Source organism: Pezoporus flaviventris, unplaced genomic scaffold (genome assembly GCF_033815535.1).
Source record: "Pezoporus flaviventris isolate CSIRO_AGI_PZ_B2104156 unplaced genomic scaffold, CSIRO_AGI_Pfla_v1 ptg000002l, whole genome shotgun sequence".
NCBI classification, from domain to species: domain Eukaryota; kingdom Metazoa; phylum Chordata; class Aves; order Psittaciformes; family Psittacidae; genus Pezoporus; species Pezoporus flaviventris.
This window is the reverse complement of record NW_026892550.1, coordinates 52,103,340-52,128,410: the sequence shown is the minus strand read 5'-3', so window position 1 is coordinate 52,128,410 and position 25,071 is coordinate 52,103,340. Positions and strand designations below refer to the sequence as shown.

The window sequence follows — 25,071 nt, the reverse complement described above, 5'->3', positions numbered from 1 at the left end:
AAGCTCTTTGCTGAATGATTGCCTAAGCAAAAAGAAATTTCTGGATCCTTGTCCTCTTTGGGTGCACTGTTTTAGTTAGCAGATTTGCTGATGGAGAAAGCAGCAGCTATGATAAAAGGGGTTATATAAAAGAGCTCCTGCTGAGAGTCCATGGCACCGTACAGGGTGATACCGACCACTGAAGGTACAATAATTAGCTGCAGGACTGGTGCTTGGTCTGAAGGATTAATTAGAACTGGAGGTGATGTTGGGGGGAGGTAAAGCAGCCATAAAGAGTGTCAGGATCACTCTGGCCAGAAGCCTGTGTGATTTGATGTGAAATAGCAGCAGCTGGCTGTAACCTTAGGAAGTGCAAGTGAACAGCAGGTGGTAATTCCTGTCTCATTTACCATGTCTTCAGAGGAACACGTAAGCTTGTGCAGCTTGGGTTTATTGGCAGGTCAGAAGGAAAATCCTAAGGACGACTGTGACATTTACTATACTAAGTAAATGCAATAGTAAAAATTGAGTGTATGTAGCATAGTGTAAAACCAGAAATGCTGTTGCTTAATTTTCTTACACTCGCCATAGGACAAGGTTATTGATGACCTTATAATATTGATCAATGTTGATCAATGCACAAAGTGGAATGTACCTGAAAAATCTTGGACAGCTAGTAGGAATCACATCTTTGAAGGCTGTGATAATGTAACAGAAGAATTATTTATACTAAGTGAAAAATCATATGATGTTCTGGCATCTTTCAGTTTTCTCCGTAGCTATTGTCTGGGGACAAGTAGGCTTTATCGACGTTTCCAGGCAGGTAAGCAGGGCAGTGCATTATGAGGCCTGTTAGCCTCCTCCAAGCATCATGTTTTGCTTGGCATTTGGGCAAAAATTGCAGTGAGGCATGCAACAAGTGTGCTAATTTGGAAATTGTAACCAGCTAGCATTTCAGAGTGAGCTTGAGTTGCTGTCAGCAGAGGAATTTAGTGGGCCAGTGGTCGCTGTTGATCACTGTAGTGTTTTGTATTCTGTGAGGGCCTCCTAGGGTGTAGAACAAGAGCCCTTCCTATGTGCAGTTCAAGAATCAAACCAAATAAAGAGAAAATAGAGTAGCTTTGAATCCATCATTGAGAACAGCTTTAGATAGAGAAAAAATAAAACAGATCTAAGGGATATTTGGGGTTATATTTATAGCAGAGTGACAGGACAAGAAGAGAACTCATTTTGTGGGGAGGATAGCTCTTTTTATGCCTTTTTCAAAACTCATTGTGTGCCAACATTATCTTTCATGGATGCCAGAAGATGCAGTGCCCTCTAAAGCCTCCCACACATGCAAAAACTATGCACCCATTATAGTTTCTTTGCTGGGTTCAATTTAATATTCCTGTGTTTCTGGCTCTCTCCAAATATGTGTGTTTTACATATGGGGAGATAATTCAGGTCCAAGGTGGCATTGCGTGTCTCTGACCTGTGAATCTCAGAATGTATGAGATTATGACTGCTTTAGTCAAAGGAAAAAAAGCTTTGTCCTACTTAGGAACAAGCTGAAAGATGTTACTAAGCTGCTGATGGAAAAATGGAGCTTTCCTATTTTCTCATATGTTGTTTATGTAGGCAGGAAACTGCAGCACTGATAGCTACTCTTGAACTTGTCTGTGTGGTATTGGGAAGTACTGAGAATGCTGGGGCAGGACTGAGAAGTGCTCTATATAAATGTTTTTGTGTGGAGCTACACAAATCTTTTTAATTTTTTTCATTTATTTTCTCAAGGAAAAAAAAGAAATCTTTCATGTCAAACCACTACCTTTTCCAATTAAACTCCTTTCTTAATTAATTCTCAGCTCTACCTTTTTCAAGATAGAATATGAGTTTTGAGTTTCCACTTCTTAAAATGTCAGATTGAATATATACTGCTTTTAGAGGTAACTGAAAATTACTGTGCTGTAATCCTAAAGGCTGAGGAGTAAAACTGAAGTTGTTGAAAGATTTTCTGTTTTTTTTTATAAATGAGACTTAAAATGTATTGCTTGCTACTCAGATTTAGTCCTTTTGTAGGTTTCTTGTTTGTACTCATTTCCATTACATGGGTATTGTAGCTTTATCTAGGAAAGGAATGGACCATGTGCACAGCAGGGCTAATGAGTCACAGATGTAAAGATTCTGGCAAGTTACTATCTTAATAACTTATATCCCATAATAAGAGAATTGCAAATTTGATACATCTGTTTTCTATATTATGTATCTCTCCTGTCTTAGTACTGTCTCAGAGTGAGTGAGTTTAAATGTTTGGAGTTTTAGCCTTTTTGGGGATTATCTTTGTATTTGTTTCTAAAGATGAGATTTCTGGTCACCAAGCAATGCAGTTAGCCACACCACTGTTCATTAGAACAAAAGAAGAAGGCTTTATGGGCTCCACTGACAGGGTCTAAGCTTTCTGATCATGGGTATATATCAGGAATGAAGCTAATGAAGGTGTTAGTGAAAGGACATCCATGCATCAGAAAGTTACTCCTCCTTTTCTGTAAAGACCAATGCGGTCTTTGTGATCCAGGTATTCTCTGATATGATGCATGTGGCAATGAATAGAGCTAATATTTGCCATGCTGAGAGAACCTGCTGCAGCTGGGAGACCTGGCAGACTGCCGTTGCCTGTGGTGCTCTCCACCAAGCCATCTGGGCTGCAAAGGGCTCATGCACTGTGGCAACATGGTTTGCCCCAGCAGAGTTTTCACGCAGGATTTCCTGGAAGCCACCTTATCTGGCAGACGGAGAGAGGCTTTCCTTTTTGGAGGTGTCAAGCTGCAACCCTACAGGCTTACACTCCAGGCCTCATAGAGGGGCTGTGCCACCAGTTGTGTGCACATGCTCTCAGTGGTGGCATGTGTCTGAGCATGCATGCAGGGAGCCTAAAGCTACCACACTGTATTTTATTCTGTGCTCCTCAGCCTGATGCCTCTTTTCAGACAGTGTGCTATGCTAAAGACAAGGAGAAGACTTGGGGATTTCTTTCTTTAGGAGTTCACTGCTCAACTCTATAAGGTTTCAGCTTTATCAGAAGCTCTGATTCACACCCTACAAAGCAACACAAGAAAGGTGTTGAACTGAGAGTAAAATTCACCTCTTGTATTGTCACAACAGGCCATGATTACCACACTCCTCTTTTTTGTACCAGTAAAGTACAAGTTCTGCACATGTTGGTAGCACATGCTGGTAGACTAACATATGAGAAAACATATGTAGCATAAAAAGCTTGAGGGGAGAAATTTTGCCCGGGATGTGAAAATGCTTCTTTTATGTCTTGAAAGCGTTGATCTTGGCCATTCTGGAATACCCAAGACCTAGCACTAGATTGTTGTTCAGTGTTTATAATTGTGTATGTACTACCAGTTTATGTGCTGAATGTCATATGTTAAACACAACGTGAGGAGCAAGATTTTAATTATACAAAGCACTTCAAAATCCACCATCACTGCTGTCAAGTTCTGCAGCAATCCAGAGTTCAGGCTTTCTATGTAACTCTCAAATTGCTATAGCACATTTTACTTGAAAATGGCTCAGTTGTCTGCTGGCTGATAACTTAAAAATTATCAAATGATCATAAAAATTTATTGTAATTTTAAAGAAAGTCACATCTGTGGGACTGCTCCTTCTAAAATCTCTTGATATTCTCATTGTAAGTTAAACAGCCTGCATCTGCAGTGTGGTGCAAACCCAACTCTGTTTCCCATATGACAGAGAGGCTGTTTCCTGTCAGTAGGCAATGTGGGGTATACTAAACATAGTGTTCGTTCTGTTTGTCTGTTAGTAAATTGTCTCTGTGATGTCTGTGTTGTGCTGTTTTGGTACCATGTTATGCTGTGTCCCTAGGGTCTGCCAGGCTTCCCCACAGTCGCTGCTCTGCACAGTAATCAGATCCTCACCGTCAAGGTTTGTGGGTGTCACGTACCTGTTCAGTCAGATATCTCTGTATCAGCATAAAAGTGCACATGAAAAAAAACTTTTTTGACCATTGAATACCAATGAATCCTCATGGTGGACCTAAGTTAACCCTCACTGCCTTTGCATTGGTATAAGTACTCCTGATGCAGAGCGTGGGATCATGCCTATAACTATGCGTAGTGTTAGCCCTGGAAACACCCACATTCCCCATTATCTCAATCAGTATTTTATTTTCAGATGATATTTTTCTGTAGTTCTGCTTCCCTGAGGCATACAGGAGTGTGGAAAATGTCAGTGAACTCTATACTGGTTACATGTAGAGTCAGCTATTTGTGTTAGATAGCAGAGGTTTAATCTGTACATACAGATTTTCTAAAAGCTGGATTTGCAAATTAAGCAGGAAGGATTGAAGCAATCTGGTCAGGCTGGAGCTCCAGCCCTTATTAAAATGACACCATTCTTCATGGCACAATATGCTGGTTAGAAAATCTGACTGAAAGCTGAACTGGTGCTTTGTCTCTAGAAGCTTTGCTGAAAGAACAACATGTAAAAATGCTGATCTTTAGAGCCCGGGCAATGAAAGAAAAATACATGTGAAGAATTCTCACAGGAAGTCTGGGGAGAAAAAAGTTACGCAGTTAACTCACTCTATGTGGTTAATTCATGGAGTGGTACGTCCTGTATATCAGAGGTAAATTTCTTCAAAAGAAAATGCACAGTTTCTGTGAGGCAGAAGCACCGGTTTATATTATTTTAGTTATTACAAATCTAATGAATATGTCTTTATTTCTTTCTCGGGCCTTCTGATGTCTATTCTTCAATTCTCTCATCTCTGATCTTCAACCTTTGACCTCACCTGCCTGATCAGATGGTGTTTCCTAAAATCAATCATGGGTTTCTCTCAGCTGATCAGCAGCTCATTAAACGCCGCCTCATTAAGGTAGTGCTTCATCTCACTGGAGTCTGGTTCTTCTTTACATTCAGTTTACTCTTTGCTGTACCTTTTTGTCAGATGCCTTCTTATAGCAGGATGTTCATTTGCAAATGTTTTAGAATGAGGCAACTGTTAATGATATTAACGATTAGAAGGCTATGGGTAGCTTTGCTAAATGATCCATATTTAAGATGCAGTTGACTTTTTCCAGATTTTAGCAATGATATGCTGGAAATCAAATAAGTTTGGTGTCTTTTTTTTTTTTTAAGGGGAAAATAATATGTTTGGCAACTCTCTTGGAAATTGGCTTTTACAAATTAATAAGTTAAATTAGAAGTAAAAGCCATTAAGAGAGTTAGCTAATAGTTGTTATAAAACAACTCCTCAGAACAGATGAAAAATTATGTACAACTTCACGAAAAAGCAGTTATTTTTCATGCTCATATTTGAAATCTATCCATGCATCATTGATGGGCTTGGAAAATTGCCATGCAAACTATATATTCTCACATGTGGCTCTTCTTTTTTACCTCAGCTTTGTTATGATTATGTGAATTATGAAGCAAACAGCTGCTTATTGAAAACAGTTACTTGTTCTGGAAAACTAGATGAGTAAAATGTTGCAAGGCTACCCCAAATTTTGGCATGTGCTGTGGCAGGACAAGCAGTTTAGAATTTAAATGTTCTGCTCTGTGGCTGATTGCATTGGAAAGATACAACCCTCTTGTCTCCAAGGCAAAGTCCAGCCTCTGCCATAAGCAGCAAAGGAGCCACTGTCCCACTCATGGCAGCTTCCTCCCGCCTGTCTTGTGATCTTTCCCGGTAAATCAATGTCTTTGTATGTGGTTGGTGCCTATAAAACAAACTTGTGATGAGTTTTATGTTGGTTTAGGGGGACCAAGGACAAGCTGGACCCCCTGGACCTCCAGGGCCACCAGGACCCAGAGGGCCACCAGGAGATACGGGCAAAGATGGTCCTCGCGGGATGCCAGGCTTACCGGTGAGTTAGTCTGTGGCTGTCATGGTGTCCCAATGCCTCTCAAGTATATGCCAGCTCAGTTTCAAAGATGTTTTCTGAGGTAAGATTGGCAAGGAAGATACATGGAAGCTGAACCACAGGCAGAGTTATGGTGTATCTGAAGTCTCCCTCACGAAGAGCAAGTTCATTGCAGGGCCAAGAGTAACACCTAGGTTCCTTGCCTTCCTCTCCTGATAGTTTCTCCGCACATTCTAAGGTTTCTGTGTTGCTCATTGATGTAATGTAAGCATTGATAAATGCATGAGAAGGGTCTGCCCCTCCCAAAAGTAGTAAATATTTGTTCTCAAACTTCAAGATAAAGCTGAATTTGAGACGTTTGTAGCACGGACAGGCCTGAATTCTCACTTCCTAATGATTTAGCCTCAAAAATCATGGAATTAAAGTAATAAATTGCTAAATGCTGCCTAAATTATGATGAAGTTTAGAATCAGGTTCTGCCACCTTTACACAAGTATAATACCATTTTCCTTGGCTCATTTCCTGTTCATTAGAACAACCAGCAGAATCCATTGTTACTGCTAATTGTTTGGTTTAGGCACAGTATCTGACCCTCTGCCTTTGGCACTTCGTGACCTGATGATTAAACGCTTTTTAAACAGATGCATCGATACATGGACTTTTTTAAAGCAAAATATGAGTATGTTTTTTGTTTTATATTTTGTAGGCTCTTTAATTTTCATTCTTTTGAAAGAAGTAGCTCTCTTTTCATCATGAATGCCACTCTGTTATCAGTGTGGAAATGGAATCACAAACAGGAAAGGGACATGGCAACTGAAGCACCACATGTACAGCTGCACACACACACACACCTCTCCCCATGATAAGTACAAACTGTGGCTGAGAGGACACATAGGGAACTAGCAAGGTGAGGACCAGCACTGGAAATAGAAACAGGGCTTTTTGAAGGAAAAGCATAGCTATTATGTGGGGTTAGGACAGAAAGGCATAAAATTTCCCTGCAGGACCTTTTTAGGTAAAACCAAGAAAGAAAATACCTACACTCTTGTTCTAGCCCTATTGAGGTTGCCTCATCTGAAACACTATTTACTGTACAAATCAATATAACATGATGATAATAGTAAAACCCTGCTAAAATGTCCTGTGAAAATCCAGCAAGGCTTGGCAATTAAGACCTACAGTGCTCTAGGGCTGCTGCTGTTAATGTTGTTGCTTTGTTTTGGTTTTCACCACCATTGCCCTTATAAGTTATAGCTCAAGGTTATGAAATGACATTAAAAGTCTTTTGTTTCTGTTGTTGAGCACCTACTCATCTCTTGTTCATCCTGCAGCACATCGGGCTTTGGGCCTCCTCTTGGTCTCTGGTTTGTCCTTTTAATGTGGTAAAATTGACTGCAGTCAGCAGAGTTGCTTCTGCTTTGATATAGTGAAGGTGAGACTGAAACCAGAATGCATTTCTGACTGCAGTGGTGCCATTTTTATAATTCAAGCACAAGAGGCTAGAATCAGCTGGCTTTGCTGATTACAACATGACTGTGTGTTGCTTGGGGTTTTGTGTTTTTTTAGCAGAGGGAACATTAGTGTTTCTCATAACAGGGAAGTAATGCATTTTATGCAATGAGGTCATTCCATTTTATAACAGTTCTGTAGTGATTTTGACTTTAGATGGCAAGAGAGAGTTTCTTTTTATAGGTTTTTAAGCTGTGGCTATCTTAAGCCCTATAGCATTATGGAAAATCAGTTCATAATACAGCTTTAGAATCAGATACAAACAAACACTCAGATAGAAACTGTCCAGATTGCTGACTGCTGTTACCATTCTGCTCCTTGCTATTGTCCTGTACCCTCAGGTTAGTGATCCTGATCCCCAGAAGGTGTTTTTTTTCCTCCATGGCTGTGTGGTGTGCAGTCAGCAGGAGAGAGGGAAAGTTTAGCCAAGAGGTGGTGACAGCTTTGTATCTTTAGAAGGCTTGCATGGACCTTTGAGCTAAAGAGCTGAACAACAAAATAGCTGCACTGTGTTATGCATAAGGACATTGCAGCACCACACAGCTGTAAGACGATGTCCTCACAGTGGTCAACCACCATTAGAAGGTAGTCATTTCCTCTTTTGCAGTGCTAGGCAAAGCAGGGACTTCTTTTCCAACCTGTCTTTCTCAAGCAAGGAGCTTTACAATCACCAGAGATATAAGATGTACTTGGGCCCCTGTTTTCTCCTGTGCCCATGCACTTGCTGGGTATCCTAAGCAAGTCAGGCAGCCAAGATAGCAAGGCACGGGGAGAAACTCCAGCAACCCCGCTACTTCTCTTCCGCAGTGTACCAGGGGAAAAGAGCAGCCTGCGTGCCCACATGTCTCCATCTCTGTCATCGCCACCTTGTATCCCAGAAGTGTGCAACCTATTATGGATACTTAAAGCTTCTAGAGATGAGAAAGTATTGGTTTCTTGGGCAGGAAATCTTAGAGCTGAGGAGGTAGAAATGTTAGACATGCTGTTGGACCTATGGCCAGCAGAGAGCACCAAGGAAGAGATGTTAGAAAGGGCTGCTCAGCCTTCTGCCTAAGCCTTTCTTTGGATGTCCACAGAAGATCCTGTTGGAACCAGAACATATTTGCCTTCTTACAGAGTAATACCTTTGCATCGCACAGACACCAGAGCAAAGACTTTGAAACTTTAATGCCTCCAGAAAGAAATAAAAAAAGAACGAGATTTTTTTTTCCTGTTAATAAGACAATAGAATGATACAAACTCTTGAAATTATTTCATCTTTATTTCCCTAAATTTATGGGGATATCTTGATACTCACTTCAGGATGTGTAACTGCTGTATCCAGAAGTTAGCAATGTTTCAGAGAGAGCTGAAAAGTCCAACAAGCGTAGGTAATTAGCTGTCAGAAACCCGTGCATATCTGGTTTCTCTCTCTTGGGTATCTTGGTGTGTTTGAAGATGCTACATATCTTCTTCTGAATGCAATGCACACATAGAATCATAGAATCAGCTAGGTTGGAAAGGACCTTTAAGATCATCAAGTCCAACCATTACTCCAGGACTGCCAAGACCACCACTAAACCATGTCACTAAGGGCCTCGTCTACATGGTGTTGGAACACTTCAGCGATGGTGATTCCACCACTTCCACGGGCAGCCTATTCCAATGCCTGACAACCCTTACTGACATTACTTTTACAAAAAAGTAATATACGTAATGTACAGTTAGCTGCCACACGTTTAAGAATGAATTTTTTAAGATACTTTTATCAAGTAGAAAATTGAATTCTAGACATGTTACATGACAGGTTACTGAAATTATTCACTCTTTTTTTTTTTTTCCTTTTTTTGTTTTAAGGGTGAGCCAGGAAAACCAGGAGAACAAGGATTAATAGTAAGTACTCCGCTGGTATGTAACAAATACGTGACATGTATACTTTTTAAAAATGTGAAATTCCAAAAAGCTTTATAGCTGTGTATTTTCTAACCTTCCTTTGTCACAGACTATTTGAAACCTCATTTGTGAAGAAAACATGAGAAAGACAACCTGCTCTTTTTACATACAGTTGCCTGTCATATAAGGCCAACTTCTTTAAGCTTGTAGTAGAGGGAAATGAAACATCTAAGAGCAAACAGCAAAGCAAAAGAGTCAAGCCAGGTGTTCCCAGTTCCTGGCCCCCACTTATCACTGTCTCTGAAATTGAGCTGTTTCTACCTTGAGAGCATTGAGCAGCGCAAGAACCATCTACTTGTTTTAAGGGCCAAAATCCCAGCTGTCTCTGTGGCAATAGCTCTTGGCTCTTTGCCTGATGGAACAGTGAAGACACAGCACAGCCCACTAAAACTCTCAGAATGTTCTCCTCTCCTGAGGTTTTGTTTTTTCTCTCTGTGTGTGTGAGAATGTGAAAGAAAACTGAATGCATTTTTTTACAAATATTCAGATATGGCAGTAAATGTTTTCTGTTGCATCAGGAACTAATTAACCCTATTCATTTGGAAGCAAATTGAAGTTCCACTGGTTGTAAATCAGCCTCAGCCACAGGGCAAGGCATGAGAAGTTTCTGCCTGTCACATATTCTCAGAACTCTGAAACATGCGGTGGTTCTTTTCCCTTAAGATCCCCCTAAACACTTATGGTCATTCTTATTTTTATGAGAGATGACAGAACTGTAGCCTGTGGCATGTGGTTTTGATTCCTGAATGCTTCTGAGGAGGAAGATTATATGCTCAGCAATCACTGCAGATATGATTGCTATCTGTTTGTGTTCATGAAGTTTTAAACAGGTGTGATGATCTTTAACCTTGACAAATTGCAAAACAATTTGAATTAACAAAATCCAATATCTTCTGGAAGAATAAAAAAAAAAGATTCTGAGGCTCAGAAATACCTGCTGTGATCAGGAAGCTAAAGTCTTCTACTTTTTCATTTCAAGATAATGGTTTAACAAAACCATTCTAGGTTAATTCTGCAGGAATTCTTTTGTAAGAACTTGCCTTTGTTTCACACCAAGAATCTGAAGTGTGAGTTACCTTCCTGTTTCTTCTTCCTGATGAAATTGAAACTGTGAAGCCAATGGGTCCCATAAAGTACTACTGGTCCCGGTGGCCAGTGGGTCCACTTGTTGGAGTGTACTGTGGTTTCCTACTTGACCGCATGTCCAATGCCCTTTCCAGTAAGAAGCAAGCATTGTGGCATGTATTCTGGTTCTTTGTCCAAGATGGAGGCAGGATATAGCCAAGGAGAGCACCAGATGATGCAAAACAGTCTGTACAATTTGGATGTATTTGCAGAAGGTTGTGGAAACTGAAGGCTACCTGTAGCCTACAGGATCACACTCTCAACAGCTTTAAGTTCCATGATGCTGTTCAGGTGAAGAAGAGCTGCAAGCCTGACCTCAAGATTGTTATAATGAGGATAAAAACTTTTCTTTTTCATGAAATATCTCTAGCACTTATATTTGTAATGATTCTTGGTATTTCTAGGTGAATGTACAGGTTATTCATAGAACTTGTGAATCAACAACGGCACAGCTTGAAATTGCTTAGTCTTCTATTTTCTCTTTTTACAAGAAGTGGATAAATTTCTTGAAGAGCACAAGATAGTAGCTAATGAGAAAGCAGTGTTTTCCAGCTTGTGTCTCAGAATGTACCACAAGTTTATTACACATGTTGAGTAATTTGTGACCTACTCAAACAATGTGTGCCTTGATTCACAAAAAGCTAAAATCATTTTAATACATTTGGAGTTCTGAGAACGTTCATGTTTTCCATCCAGTGACATAGGAAAACCAGTGGCTCTAGTGAAGACAAAGATGTGACAATTTTCTCCAAAGGAGAATTTGCTGCCATGTTATCTATTTTTAATGAAGTTTTTTGTCAATAAAGAAAAAGAAAATAGTGTTTCAGATGATGTTGAGAGGACAGTAATAACTTTTCTTACTCTCAAGCAGAAGTTTGCTTGGACTATATACAAAGAGTAACTGAGTTCTCTGGCGTGAATTCTCCTTTGGCGCACAAGAGAGCTCAGAACCTGCCTTAGGTGCACTAGGGAAATTTGCCTTGAAGACAGAGAATAGCTTCTCTTCTTCCCAATTTCCAACGTAAGTGTGTGTGGGTTGAGACAGGGTAGTGGGAAGAAAGGTTTAGGAAAGCTAATTGTTGCTTACAGGGGTCTCTCGTTCCCAGTTGAAAATCTTTCCAGATTGTTGGAGTGGGCTTCTATTGCTCTTCTATCCTTGCAGTCAAGACGTTTGCAAGGGGGTTTTGGCTCTATATGTTGCTATGTCAGGAAGAATCTGTCTTCTCTTTGAGCCACGAGAGTTCAAGTTCTTTTTAGGTGAGATGGAGGCTTAGGTTTAAGTTTTAAAAGTATTGACTATATGCATCTTTAATGTTATAAAAGAATGTAAGAATGATGAGTTAGTTGTAATTTGTGTCTGGTTTCCACGGCACTTGAAAGCCCTGCAGATCTACTTTCTGCAAGAGCTGAAGGTATCATTCCTCTGTGCAGAAAGGATTAAGAGAATTCAGAGGGAGGCCAAGTAGTGGGGTGACCAAAGGGATTACGTTTTGAAATGTTATGTGGAACCAGCAAAATGTATTTTATGCAAGAGAGAAGGCCAGCAATTTCCTTAGCTTTTCAGGCTTTTCAGTTAAAGTTGTGTTCTGCCTCTCATAATTCATCCTTCTTCCCATGCTATTTGTCTGCTATTCCTCATTATATGCTCTCTTAAATGCCATACACATTTTCCTGTTTTATTTTCTCATTTTCAGAATTAATCATTAATGAATATGTGACTCTTTTCTACCCAAGAGCTAGGATTTCTAGTTCATGAGAACTTAAAGTGAGTCAGTGATGGGAAATCTCCAGGGCTGACACTGATAATCTACATTTTCCAATTCATAAGTTGCAACAGTATAGAAGGTGTGCATGAGGTGGTTTTCTTTCTAATTTTCATATGAGAGAGTTTTGGATGCTTTTATATATAAAGTATTTTAAACTAGTGTGTAGTCATAAAAAATTGGAAGATCAAAATTTGCAGTGATTTCAGCTTCTTGGAAAAGAAGTAAATTTAAACATGGTCAGTGTATGAATCAACCATTTCTTGTCACTGAAAAAACCCTGCATATTATTTTATCCTCCAAAATTGGCTGTAAAGACAGGTAAGTAATTTTACAGATGTTTTGCATGAACAGAACACTCCAGAATAATCAGAGAAGTCAGGTAAAGGTGTCTCTTTTGCAAAAAATATCTGTACTGTAATGATCAATCCAAATGTAAAGTCCCTCTTTAAAATATATTGGTTTCCAAACTAGTAGTTATGTGCTTATACAGTCTTGCTGGGCGTCTGTTCAAGAAAATAAGACTTAATGCTACTGCTTTTGCTAGTTATTCAGAATAAAGAGGATGTTCTTCCAAAGCGTATTGCTATTTCTGTGAAAGACAGTGGAAACCTTGCAGTTAAGTCTGCAAAATGTCACATCTTTAAAATTTATGAAGATTCATTTTTCACCTTAGGTTAAAATGAATAAAATGGACACATAGGGATCAGGCAGAGCTGACTGGGAAGTGCTGCTAAGTTCAATTCAACCTTTTAGGACAATGGCCAAGACCAGATGCTCAGCTGGTGTGAATCTTCATAGCTCCTCCAGGAACCTACTAATTGTGGTTTTGTTTTCAGTGGCCAGAGTTCTGCAGCAGCCTTCTTTGTTTCATTCTGGTAGCATATTCATAGCAAGTTTTACGAGGTGGTGTTCTTATGCTGTTTAGCTGCAAAAGCTTACTAGGAACTAGCAGATGAAATGGAAATTCTCAACCTGTGCCTCTCACAGAAACTGTTAGTTTTTTTTCCCCAATACAATTGCATTGGCCATGACTTGCAGGTAGTCTCAGGAGCAGTAGTCTTTGCCGTTTTGTAACTTCTGTACTTTAGTAATGGCTGCCACAACAATGACTAAGGCAGTGATAATAAAAAGCTCTGCCTGATCATTAATTAATACTTCCTGCTGCTCTTTTCATCAGTTAAGGTAGATAACATAGGAGGGGATACTACTTAATCTCAAATTAGGTGAGATTTCCCATTATAGTTAATCTGTTTTCTTAGCTGGTCATTCTTTTATCTAGGTGACACATCAATACTAAAGCATTGCACATTTCAATACTTGTACTCTAGATATCGCAATCTATATGAAACACTCCTCAACCATTCAGGAACACATTTCCAGAATAACATCACATGCCCGCTACACACAGAAAATGGGATCAGTGGGTAGTACAGGCTCTCCTGAAATGCACATGAATACTTTGTGTGAAACCTGTGCTTTCCTTTTCATGTACATCTACTAGTTCAGGTTTCCTTCATAAGTTCTTTATGCCTTTAGACTGGTAAGAAATCAATCTGCGGGAATAAGGAAGTGATCATCCTCCCATACTCAGCACTAGTGAGACTGCATCTGAAATACTGTGTTCATTTTTGGGCCCCTCACTACAAGAAAGACATTGAGGTACTGGAACATGTCCAAAGGAGAGCAACAAAGCTGGCGAAAGGTCTAGAGAACCAGTTCTGTGAGGAGCAGCTCAGCAAAGTGGGGTTGTTTAGTCTGGAGAAGAGGAGGCTCAGACCTTATTGCTCTCTACAACTACCTGAAAGGAGGATGGAGTGAGGTGGGGGTCTGTCTCTTCTCCCAAGTAACAAGCGATAGGACAAGAAGAAATTGCCTCAAGTTGCACCTGGGAAATTTAGATTAGATATTAGGAAAAATTCCTTCTCAGAATAGGGTTGTCAGTCACTGGAACAGGCTTCCCAGGGAAGTGGAGGAGTTACCATACCTAGAAGTATTTAAAAGATGTGTAGATGCAGTGCTTAGGGACACAATTTAGTAGCAGACTTGGCAGTGTAAGGTTAATGGTTGGACTTGATCTTAAGGTCTTTTCCAATCTAAATTCTATTCCAATCTAAAGTGTTTAAGGATTGTTATCGACACCAAAGGGGAAATATGTTATCTCAGTGACAGTCTTGAAACTTCTTTTGTCCCACAGAAATAAAGACACAATACCTCCTAGAGGCCTTCTCATTACAAAAAGCTTTTACTTTACATAGGAAATATGGAAGTTTAAAAGAAAAACAGGTTTTTTTTTCCCCCAAAGCTTTGGAATAAGAGGTTTTTTTGTATAAGTGTATTACACCATTGTGACATATTTTGCTATATAACTTTTTCAGTGTAGTAAAAAAGAAAATCATTTTTTCATTTTATTTTTGTTAGACATTTTCATTTGGTGTTTGTTCTCACTGTCCATGAACTTTGATACCTTGTAAAACAAATCCTTACTGCTGCCTTAGACCTGCAAATTGAAAGTACCCAAACATACATATCTTTAAGTGTTTAGCAACTGAGTCACTGAAGTTGAATACAGAACACCTTGAGAGGCTATTGCTAATGTATCACACCCTGAATGTGTGTGCTTTGAAACTGCAGCTTTAACCTTTACAGGGCAGAATTATTTCTTGTTTTGCAGCTTGCTAAAGCATAACAAACAGAATAAGCTTAAGAAGAAAATACAACTGTAACATTAGAAGGGAAATCTAGGAAGAATTCTGGACTCAGAACATTTGTTCTAACTACATTTAGGTCAGACTTTTCAGTTTGGTTGGTTATTTTTTGAGTTGGGTTTTTTTAAGTAACAAAAAGGCTCAAGAGGCAATCTCCATTCCTGGGACATAAAAGTAGCAGGTTTGAACTATGACGGTAGTCTTCAGCTGGTCAGTCTGGCTTACTGATGGAGGGATTTTTCTTAAGATATGAAATATCCCCAAAATACAACTGGTTAATATATGAAAGTTCATCAGATAAGTGATGCCCAGAACATAGATGTTTGGAGCTTATTTTGGTAGCAGTGATGTAGGAATGCTCTAGTTTGAGCATTAATCCTTTGGGGTTTTTCAAGATGTTAGCTTATCTTGCACCTTTCTCACAGAAGCGGATGATTCCTGGTTCATCATTGCCACGGTGTCAGGCATTGGAAGAAACTTCCTTCTCTTGAAGAAGAGGAAAAATATGTATTTGTGGAGCATGTAGTTTTATCCATGGTTCCTTACCCAGCAGGCCACTCTTACTTACCAGCATCCTCTTGATTTGTGTATCTTATTCTTAATCCATTTCAGTTTTCTTGGAGACTGTTTGCAAGCAATGCTTAAGAAATAGGTTGTACTTCATTGCAGTACCACTGGTGACCTCAGCCTCCAGCAAGTCTAAAGGTTAGAATTCAGGTACTTACTGAAAAGATGACCTGATTTAAATAGCATTTTTTTCACAATGCAGTGAGCTGGGGGCATTTTTCTCCAGTCTAAAGCAGCAGATGTTTACTCTACTTGTTCTGATCACCACCATTAAATTTTCAAGAAGCAACACTCATCTATGTTGCTGCAAGATTTGATGCATAACCAATGTAAGAATCCACATTTAAAAAGGCAGGGTTTTCAGCCACATCAGTAGATCCAGGACCCAGACATACGACCACTGGAGCTTTTCCATTTTTGCAGTTTAATCTTCTATCAGAGCAGTGTTCCAACAAGCCATGCATCTACCAGCAGGGCAGGATTCCACCTAATTTCAAACTACATTAAGAATAAAATTGGCTCTGCATTTTGAAGCAGAAATATTTCTTCTTTTTCTTTTTTTTTTTTTTTTAATAATTGCAGTTTTGATATCAATTGTTCTTTTATTCATTCAAACATTAGAAAGATTTTGATTCTTCTGGTTTTGGTTTTTGTTTTGCACCTTCATGGACTGCACCTTCATGAATTCACCTTGCTTTGTATAGCACCAGCACCCACAGGTTGCACCAGCATCTGTAGTAGGAACATGGGGAAGAATGTGGACATGGTCTGGCTCTTACCCAAAAAGACTGTGAAAATGTCAAAGACTTGGTTGGCTAATCTATTTCCCTCCTGCCTCCGCTCTCCACTCCACAAACAACCTGGGTACTTCAGAGAAGCCAAATGAGAAATGGGTCCTATTAATACCAATGAGACTTTGATGCCCGTATGACATTAAGCAGTTAAGCTTTCCTGAATTGAGATATCTCTTCCTGCCTTCCCAAGTCATGGGGACAAAATGGTGATTCTTTACTTCCCAAGTGCATTCTTAATGATTTCTGAAGTTAATTCTTAATTATTTTTCTCTTAACTTGCAAATGATGGCATAGATCACGTGTTGGGTAAAAAATAGTAATGCATGCTGATACCTAGAAAGTGAGAAGATTATGAGGTTTATGCTTCTTTCTATCTTCAAAATATTTGTTTGCGTAAACCTTGTTTTTATGCTGCTGAGCAGATTTATTACTGTGGACACACAGCTGGCTGTTAGCTGGTACCAGAAAGAGAAAAAACACTGTCACCTTAATGCTGACAGATTTGTCAGTACTATAAGAAACAGACGGGTTGGAAGAGAAAAAATTAGAAGGGGAAAATTTGAGTCTTACAGTTAGTAGTTAGATCAGTTCCAAAAGAGAAAAGATCCATTGTGCATTTTGAGCATAAAGTTTTACTTTGCCTTGATGTATAAAACATCAGCCGGTTTCAGTCCAGTATCAGAATGCTTACACAATAAGACAGTTTTAATTGGTCATTTCAGTTTAAATTGGCTAGAGTTATGATGTTAATTGAATTGTTTTCCCTTTGCAGGGACCTCAGGGGCCTCCAGGACAAAAGGTATAGTATAAACAACAATACTGTGAAAGTGATTATTCCTGCTGGTGCCAAATTGCAAGCAGAAAAGGTGAATGGAATTAGCTACTGTACACTGCATTGGATCAGTTAGTTTAGGCTCTGAATTTTGTTTTTGCAAAATGCAGCCATATAAAGTGAGACATCAGATTTCTCATTTCCCCCATCGTAGGAAGTCCAAGCAATGCAGAACAGACTGTTTTCAATCTGTGTGCTTAACTTTCAGGTGAAAAGGTGGCTATAATTTTCTTACTTGTGCAATGGTGCGACTAGGAAACCAATGTTAAAATGTTATGAAAGGTGGGGAGATAGAGTTTCTGATTAAATGCATGCCCTTACTCAAGTAGATCAGTGCCATATGACTAAAGAATTGACCACCAGAAACAAAGGACATAGGTGTTGCTGATAAATGGGGCTTGGCTGATGGTGTTCAGGTGGTCTGCCAGTATCTTCCTGTTCCTTCAGTAACCCAAGACCTGACCTCCTGGGAATGCTGTCAGCATTATTTACGCTCATTAAACCTGACTGCCTCAGTTTGATGTAGTGAGTTTAGGATTTATGGAATTACACCATTAAAACAGTCCTAGGTATATCAGCAATAGCACCTATTAAGTGCCACTTTTCCAGCATCTCACCCACACACCACCAAGGCAAGTAATTTTCTAGTTGATTTCAAAAGATTAATAAATTGTATGGAAGATACTTAATAAAACAGGCTTGAAATGTATAAAGAAAAAAAGTAAGAGGAAATGAATAAGTAGTATTAACATATGTGAGAAGGATTCCACCTCTGTCTTTCATTTTCTAAGATAATATTCTTTAAGGTGAAGATTTGTTTGCGTCTGTTCAAATGGAACTTTTTGAACAAAAGAAAGAAAACCTCACTGATACATAAAAATGTAATCCCAAAGCATATAAATCCATGGAAAATAGATAAACTGGTGGAAATTTGTCAGCTGTGGGCTGTGCAGAACTTGCAGGCTGAAGGAGAAGACTACACTTCATGTTTCACAGTGCAGGAATGTGGCATTTTAAACTGTGCTGATGTCTAAGTTGCCATTTAAAATTATGCCCTCAGATTTGGGGAGGAGGGTATTTTACATGTACAGCATCAGCAAAACTCATCTGCTGATTAGCTTTTGAATATCTGATAACTTGGCATGGTAGAATCAGCTTTATTTACACTCTCTAACATCTTCTGTCTCATAAGAAAAATCAGCAGCTATAAAAGATTGTCATGGAGACCAGGAACTGTTATGATAGTTTATTGAGGCTGCTGGTTTAATGCCGTCCTGAGCTTTGTCTTCTAGTTTTCTGGAAATGTTATAGAAAGATGTGGAAATGTCCGCTAGGAACCCTTGGTAGTCATGACCACGCATCCAGCAAAAAGAGGCAACACAAATGCTAAAATGGAAGCTTTGGCAGTAAGGGGAGAGCATTCTGGGTCATGGAGATGCAGTGGGATGCCACAGTATTATTTCTTACTGATTTATAGCTCTGTTATGAGTTGGAGCCCCTTGGGCATTCAAATGTTGGAGGTTTTTCAAGACCCTCATGAGTTGCCTCTTTTTCTTTTTTCTCAGGATTTCTCAACTCTATTCATTGGCAAACATGTGCATCCATTCTGGGTACATGCTTCTGGGTGTTGGTGCCCTTTGACTAATCCATTTCTAGTGAAACCTCCAACCAATATGAATAGATGGGGAAATGTCACACACTGTTTTTTTAGGGATAAAATCAAAAAGAAATAAAGCAGGACATAAGAGTATTCACAGGGTGCTTATTTGTCTTAAGGGTCCCATGAAACTGCACACTTCACTGTTGACAGAGCCTGTGCTTTTCCCAGTCCCCTGTTCTCTTTTTAGGGTGCCAGCCTTTCAAATACAGCTATCACACTTTTGTATCCTATTAAGTTGATTATAAATGAAAAATAATGCTCTCAGTTTCCTTGCTGAGCAACACCATTGTTATACAAAAAGAGGATAATGTTGGATAAGCGCACATAGTGTTCCTGCTTTCTTCATGCCTCAGGTTTTCAATGAACATCCGTAACAAGTCACACAAGTTCCTTTAGAAAAATTGTCCATCATATAGAAACTTATAGTGTGATTGCTTTGTAAAAAGATCCCTCAGATGCTACAAGTCAGTATTAATATTTTGCTTTCCTCTTTGCTCCTTGTGTTGGCTTTTAAATTTTTATTGCAATAATACTGATGTAATTTAAAAGGGTATCTGTAATTTGCACTGTCAGGCTGAATTGTTGCAGATCATCTCTTAAAAGCCTTATGATAGATTGGCGCTGCCAGTTATTGAGCTTGAAACATCCCTCTTGAAGCAAGAATAATTTTGTTCAGGTGGTATGTTTGTTTGTGTAGGATCAGTCTCAAAATTTATCAAAAGCATTAAATAGAATTGCATCTTAATTCTTACATTTCTTGTGAAGCATCCACAAGGTTACAAAGCTTGAAGCTTGTTTCTGAAAGAGGCCATACAGTGAGACAGTTGCTAAAACGTGCAGCATGAGAACATGTGTAATTGGTATAAGATCTCAAATTAAAAGAGAGCTCAGCTTGGATAAATGTTAGTTTTGGAATAATTTATGCAGTTACAATAAGCAAGCATTCACCATTATTTTTAAGCACTGTATTAAGAGATGAAAGGTTTCATGACCTGTTTAATTTGCTAAATGCTGGCGTCTGTTTCCCACCAGGGTTCTGTCGGAGTGCCTGGTGTTCCAGGGAGAGACGGACAAGTGGTGAGTTCACTGACTTTGTCAGCACTGCAGTTATTTATGTAGTTGATTAAAGATCCTTAGGGCTTGTTCACATGAGCAATATGCAACCTTGCATCCAGACCTGTGGTTTCAAATTGGCTTAATAGAAAAGACTCTACAATCTGATTTGTGCTCTAAAGTATTTTTTTCTAGTTATATTTAAACAAACAGCAAATATAATTAACTGAGCTGAAAGTCTGATGCCCAGATTTGATGACGACTGATAGGTTCCTGAGAGAAATGTGTATTACTGATGTGCAACTTTAAACAGTATGTTTACAAACTTAGTTTTTTCTGCAGATTTTTTTAATTTTTTTTTTATTTTTTAACTCAGTACATGATGCAAACACTTATGTTGATATTGGGTATTTATACAGTGTTAATATATTGTTAATACAACCAACAAATAGAGAATAAAGACAGACTGGAAACATATGTGGAGAATGATGTAAATTGAAGTTGGGGATGAAAATGCAGAGAAATAAATCAAGCAGAAATATTCTTGAATGCAACTGGGATAAAATGTTAACTCAGGCATGTCAGTGTCATCTTTCAGTGCCAACACCAAGTTAACTCTCAGTTCAAAACAGCCCTCCATAAGGAGGGGTCGCAGTAAAGCAGCAGGGCTGTTTCATGGCATTGCTAAGGTTTGTTGGCAAATCTGAATGGTGATGTTTAAATAATATCACTCCCTGAAGGTAAACAGCATTATCCATCTGTTGTTCTCACAAGGACTATCATTCCTAGTGAACTTCAAAAGCACTAGCAGGGAATGCCAAAAGGAAAATGTATGATATTATAAACGGGTTGTTTACTGTGTTGAAGCAGCAATAGGTGGTAATGTATAAGGTTCACATCATACAATCTCTTCTTCTGTCTCCCTCCCCAAAAGCCCTAGAAATAAATGCGCTGTTTCAAATAATTTTTAATTTCTCTTTCCTAAGAAAAAGGATGTATTGTTTCTAATAGCATAATATACAGTATTAGACCTGTGTTTTGACAATGGCTGTAAGAAATGATGTAGTAATCATTTTTTTTTCACTTTAGTGATAGTGACAGTGCTAGGAATCTATTTTTTAAATGCTCAGAGTATTATGACTACTGTGTAATGACAAAACAAAAAAAAATAGAATTAGCTATATATAGCATACAAGTGATTATAAGAAAATATTATATAAAAAAAAATTGCATTAAGACCAGACATTATTTTCCTTCATGTTTTATAGCTATGTTCAATTGCAACAAAATGCTAGACAGTAGTTGCCAACACAGATGCTTTTGCTCTACATAATTCAAGTAAATTTTGTGACCAAAGTATGTGTGAAAAGCCAGTGAAGACACATTTTGTAGCATAATTTCCTTTGGACCTGCAGGAAAACTGGACAGGGTGAAGCTTCATACCGTATTGAATAGAACAGAACTGATGATTCAGATTTTATCCAAGAGCTTTGCTTTTAATAGTGTTGTCACCCAAGCTCTAGCCAGAAATCTTCACTCAGATTGGCACAAAAAGTGGATGTTCATGAGTCAAATGTGTCAAATGCACAAAAAATATCTGGTTATTAAAGTGTCATTCCTGGGGATGTAGAAATTTTTTAAGCTCTACTAGCAAGGTTGTTGTATGTCTGTTTTTAGGACACCACATAAACTTACCCGGAGTCATGTCTTATGGGGAAGAAAAAAAATATGCAGTTGCCTTTGATTAAGGGAAAATGCAGACATCTTTAAATGCTGTTTATCAAAGCATTCACATACACACTTGATTTTAAGCATTTGCTTAATGCTCGCTGCCTTTTAAACTAAGAAAATTGTGCTTTTAAAACAGGTCCTAACATTTTCAATTTGTTGTATAATGTTTATTTGATTTAGTTCAATATTTACAGGATCTAAAACTTTTAAGACATTCTTAAATTATTACCATGTTAATAAAGATGTCTGTATTTTTAATGTAGCTGGACTATTTTACTTTTGACCTGAAAGAAAAAAACATATTAATTACTAAACTAAAATCTAGATACTAGAAAAAAACATACAGATAAAAATGAAATGTGGTCACATTCTTTTTGTTTACTTTCACAGTTGTTGGTTGATATTGGCTAGCAAGTACTTCCTTATGTGCAGAAAACGTATTGCTTTCATGTAATACTAAGCTGATGAAAAATGAATGTTGCTATCTTTTAATAAATAGCTAAAAAATTCTGCTAGCTTGGAAATAGTGTTAGAAATAAACTTAAACTGAAGCAGTATGTATCTAAAGTTAGAAATCACAGTGCAGCCTAGGACTCCCATGCTACCAAAAGGTCTTTTCTTCTAATTTATATGAAAAAAACAGATTCGCAGTGTAGTGTGACACAGAAGATATTGTCGAATGAAGACCGGAGCAGTAATTTTAAGATTTGGTCTGTACTAAGAGCTAGCTGCTGGCACTCCTGGCTTTACTCATACAGATTCATGTTGATCTGCAGAATAGTTGAATTTGACTTGAATGTGTGATGCAAGTCATCCCCTTTTTAGAAGTTATGTAGTTAAAAGGCTTTACAAAAGCCTTACTGTCTTGGTAGCCTTTTAACCAGTGCGCTCACTCTGTCAAAAAGCAGCATGTACAGTGCACTAAGTTCCAAGTTAACATTTTTTCTTAGTTTAAAAGGCAGTGAGTGTTAAGCACATGCTTAAAATTAAGTGTGTGTGAATGCTTTCCTCATCTGGACAATGAAATATTTTTCTGCTGATGAATGTCAGCAGTGAATTAGATTTGATCTCTCCTTAAGCAGTTGAATAATAAGAGTTAGGTCATCTCCATCTCACACATGTCTCTCTAATTTTCTTTTTCCTTTCCCTTTACCTCTTCTGTAATTGAAATAGTGGATTATGGGAGATGATTGACAACTCTGACCAGTGGGCCTGGGAATGAGATCATAAATTCTGAGTGCATTTAGAATGTTTTTCTAATCCCTTAACATATGAACCACTTCTCTTAGACAATCTTTAGATATTAGAGTAAGTGTAAATTTACACAACCCACATGTTTTTGCAGGACTGTGAACTAGCAGATTTTTCTTGTATTAAGAATAGTAGCAAAATCATTGCCATGAAAACTTCACAGTTTTTTTTCTTTTAGGTTAAATACAATGAAATGTTACAGGTAATCCTGTGAGGGCATTACAGTCTGAGTTTGTTCTTACATTTGGGAAACTCTAGCCACAATCTGCTTTACTTGTTGAGAACAGTAACTGGAAAGGAGCTGCAGCTAGAGGAGTGTTGTCCTGGGATGGATAGAAACCTTCTGAGATAGCAAGGAGAGTCCTTTTGAGTGCTCCCTCTCCTTTGCAGACTGTTGTGCAATCCAACTGTGGCAGGTTGCTTCCTAGCAAGATGCTACGGGAAATAACCTCCTCTTTCTCAATCCCTGTCAAGAGGTCCTCAGGAACTTGAATGGTATGAAAAAAGGATTATATTTACATAGAGATGCAAGGTTGCAGTGCTCTAGGGATATCAGAACTCTACATTAATCATGTTGAAATGGCCAGAAAGGGGTTCTTGGAAAGTTGACTGTGCAAGTATAGGACACATATCCTGGTATTTCTTAAGCGATACTGATTTGATAAGGACTTCCAACGACTGCAGGAACAACACAAGGAGGAAAGGGGAGGTTCCCTAAGTAAGGATTGCATTTTGCCTGAAGGTACCCAGTTTCTGGAGTCTGTCCATCTAATTCTCTTTGTTTTAAACAGGAGCTTGTCTGGAGTGCATAAACACCTCACTCTATACTTTCATGAAATGCTTTTTCTTATGTAGTGCTTGATATTTGGTGGGGGGAGTGGGGTGTAAGAGTCTGTTGAGAAGAGAATACGTGGTGGGGATAGATCCCTTTATTTCAAATTGTTTCAGAAGTTTGACAATATCAATTTGATAAACCTCGGAATTTCCCTTCTTATCATTAGACTTACTGATAAGACTTACCCAGGAATCTGGGTATGCACATTCCTTATTGCTTTCTTCATGCTTCTTATTACTCTGATTTACATGTATTTCCTGATTAGTGTGTACTGTACTATGTAGGGGAGACGTTTTGAAAGTAGTATTATCCTATTTCTTTAGAGAAATAAGGATGGGCATATGCATCCTAACATTTTTTCAAATAAAGTAGCAAGGAAGGGAACATCATTAAATATAGTTCACAAATTCTCAGACAGGTTTGCAGGCCAGCTGAATCTTGTTGAAGAGTCTTTCCACTTAATTTCATCTGGTGAGTGGTCCAGCAGAGATTTCCAGCCCTTAAACAAACAACTTTAAGTTACTTTTGAGGAGGTGAAAAGTAAATTGAAGGAAGGTAATTCAACCCTGGTTTGAAATTGAAATCACAGTAACATGTCTGAGAAACCACTTCTTTTCCCTTCTGTCCTTGTTTATGTATTTTAGAGTAAAATTAGACTGGATTAGGTTTGGGGGCCTCATGTATTTCCTTATCCTTAAAATTGATTACATTCTACTGACTGAAAAATATAGCAATACTGACAGCCTTTCTTCTGAGGGTGAGGTGGATATCAAGCAGCTGGTGTAGGCAGAATTATGCATCCCACCAAAACCAAACCTATTTCAGATCAGCAGCCTCCAGGCTGTTTTCCTGTTACAAACAAGAAAAGCTGGGGCCTCCAGCCACGTTATTTTTAGCTTATTAATTCTGGATATGAAGGTATATGCCTTCAGGGCACAGAGCACTCCAGTAAGGAGGAGCATGCTTTCAACTGCATTGGCTCCTTTGATATGGACTCTAGTGGGTGCTACATTTTCAGATATGTTCTGAAGTAGGTCTTATAAGTTTGTATTGACAGATTTTTCTCATATTAGCAGCAAAGCCCAAGCAGTGCCCTACACATCTGAGCACTCAGCAAATTCATTTTAATGTAAACATTAATACTGTTCCTTCCACTAGAGTATCTGAGGAAATTACAGCTATTTATTGGGTAGGGTGCTGAAGGATGTTCTTTGCCCAAATAAAAGAAAGAAAGAGAGTACAACAACGTTAACACAGTTAAACAGTTAATATCATGTCGAGAATGCTAGGGCTTAAACTAAGGTGTTCTGGGGTGCTATCCAAAGGAATATCCTTTTGGTTATTCTTTGAATTATCTGAAACTCCTGAATTGAATGGCTGGGTTGGGTGTTCTGAGACTACACAGGCAGGAAGGTTTTAGATCATGTTTTGCTTAGGGATTCCAATCCCTCTCTCC

The 25,071-nt window shown here is 38.6% G+C and overlaps 1 protein-coding gene across 1 annotated transcript in view; it reads left to right on the top strand.

The window, feature by feature from the left end:
* COL25A1 (collagen type XXV alpha 1 chain) overlaps positions 1-25,071 on the top strand; it is a 300,290-nt gene that overhangs the window by 206,162 nt on the left and 69,057 nt on the right. Inside the window, exons 10-14 of the mRNA XM_061478450.1 lie at positions 4,793-4,864; positions 5,751-5,858; positions 9,201-9,236; positions 17,026-17,052; positions 19,778-19,822. Of these exons, the coding sequence (XP_061334434.1) occupies positions 4,793-4,864; positions 5,751-5,858; positions 9,201-9,236; positions 17,026-17,052; positions 19,778-19,822 (288 nt within the window). The remainder of the gene's footprint in view (positions 1-4,792; positions 4,865-5,750; positions 5,859-9,200; positions 9,237-17,025; positions 17,053-19,777; positions 19,823-25,071) is intronic.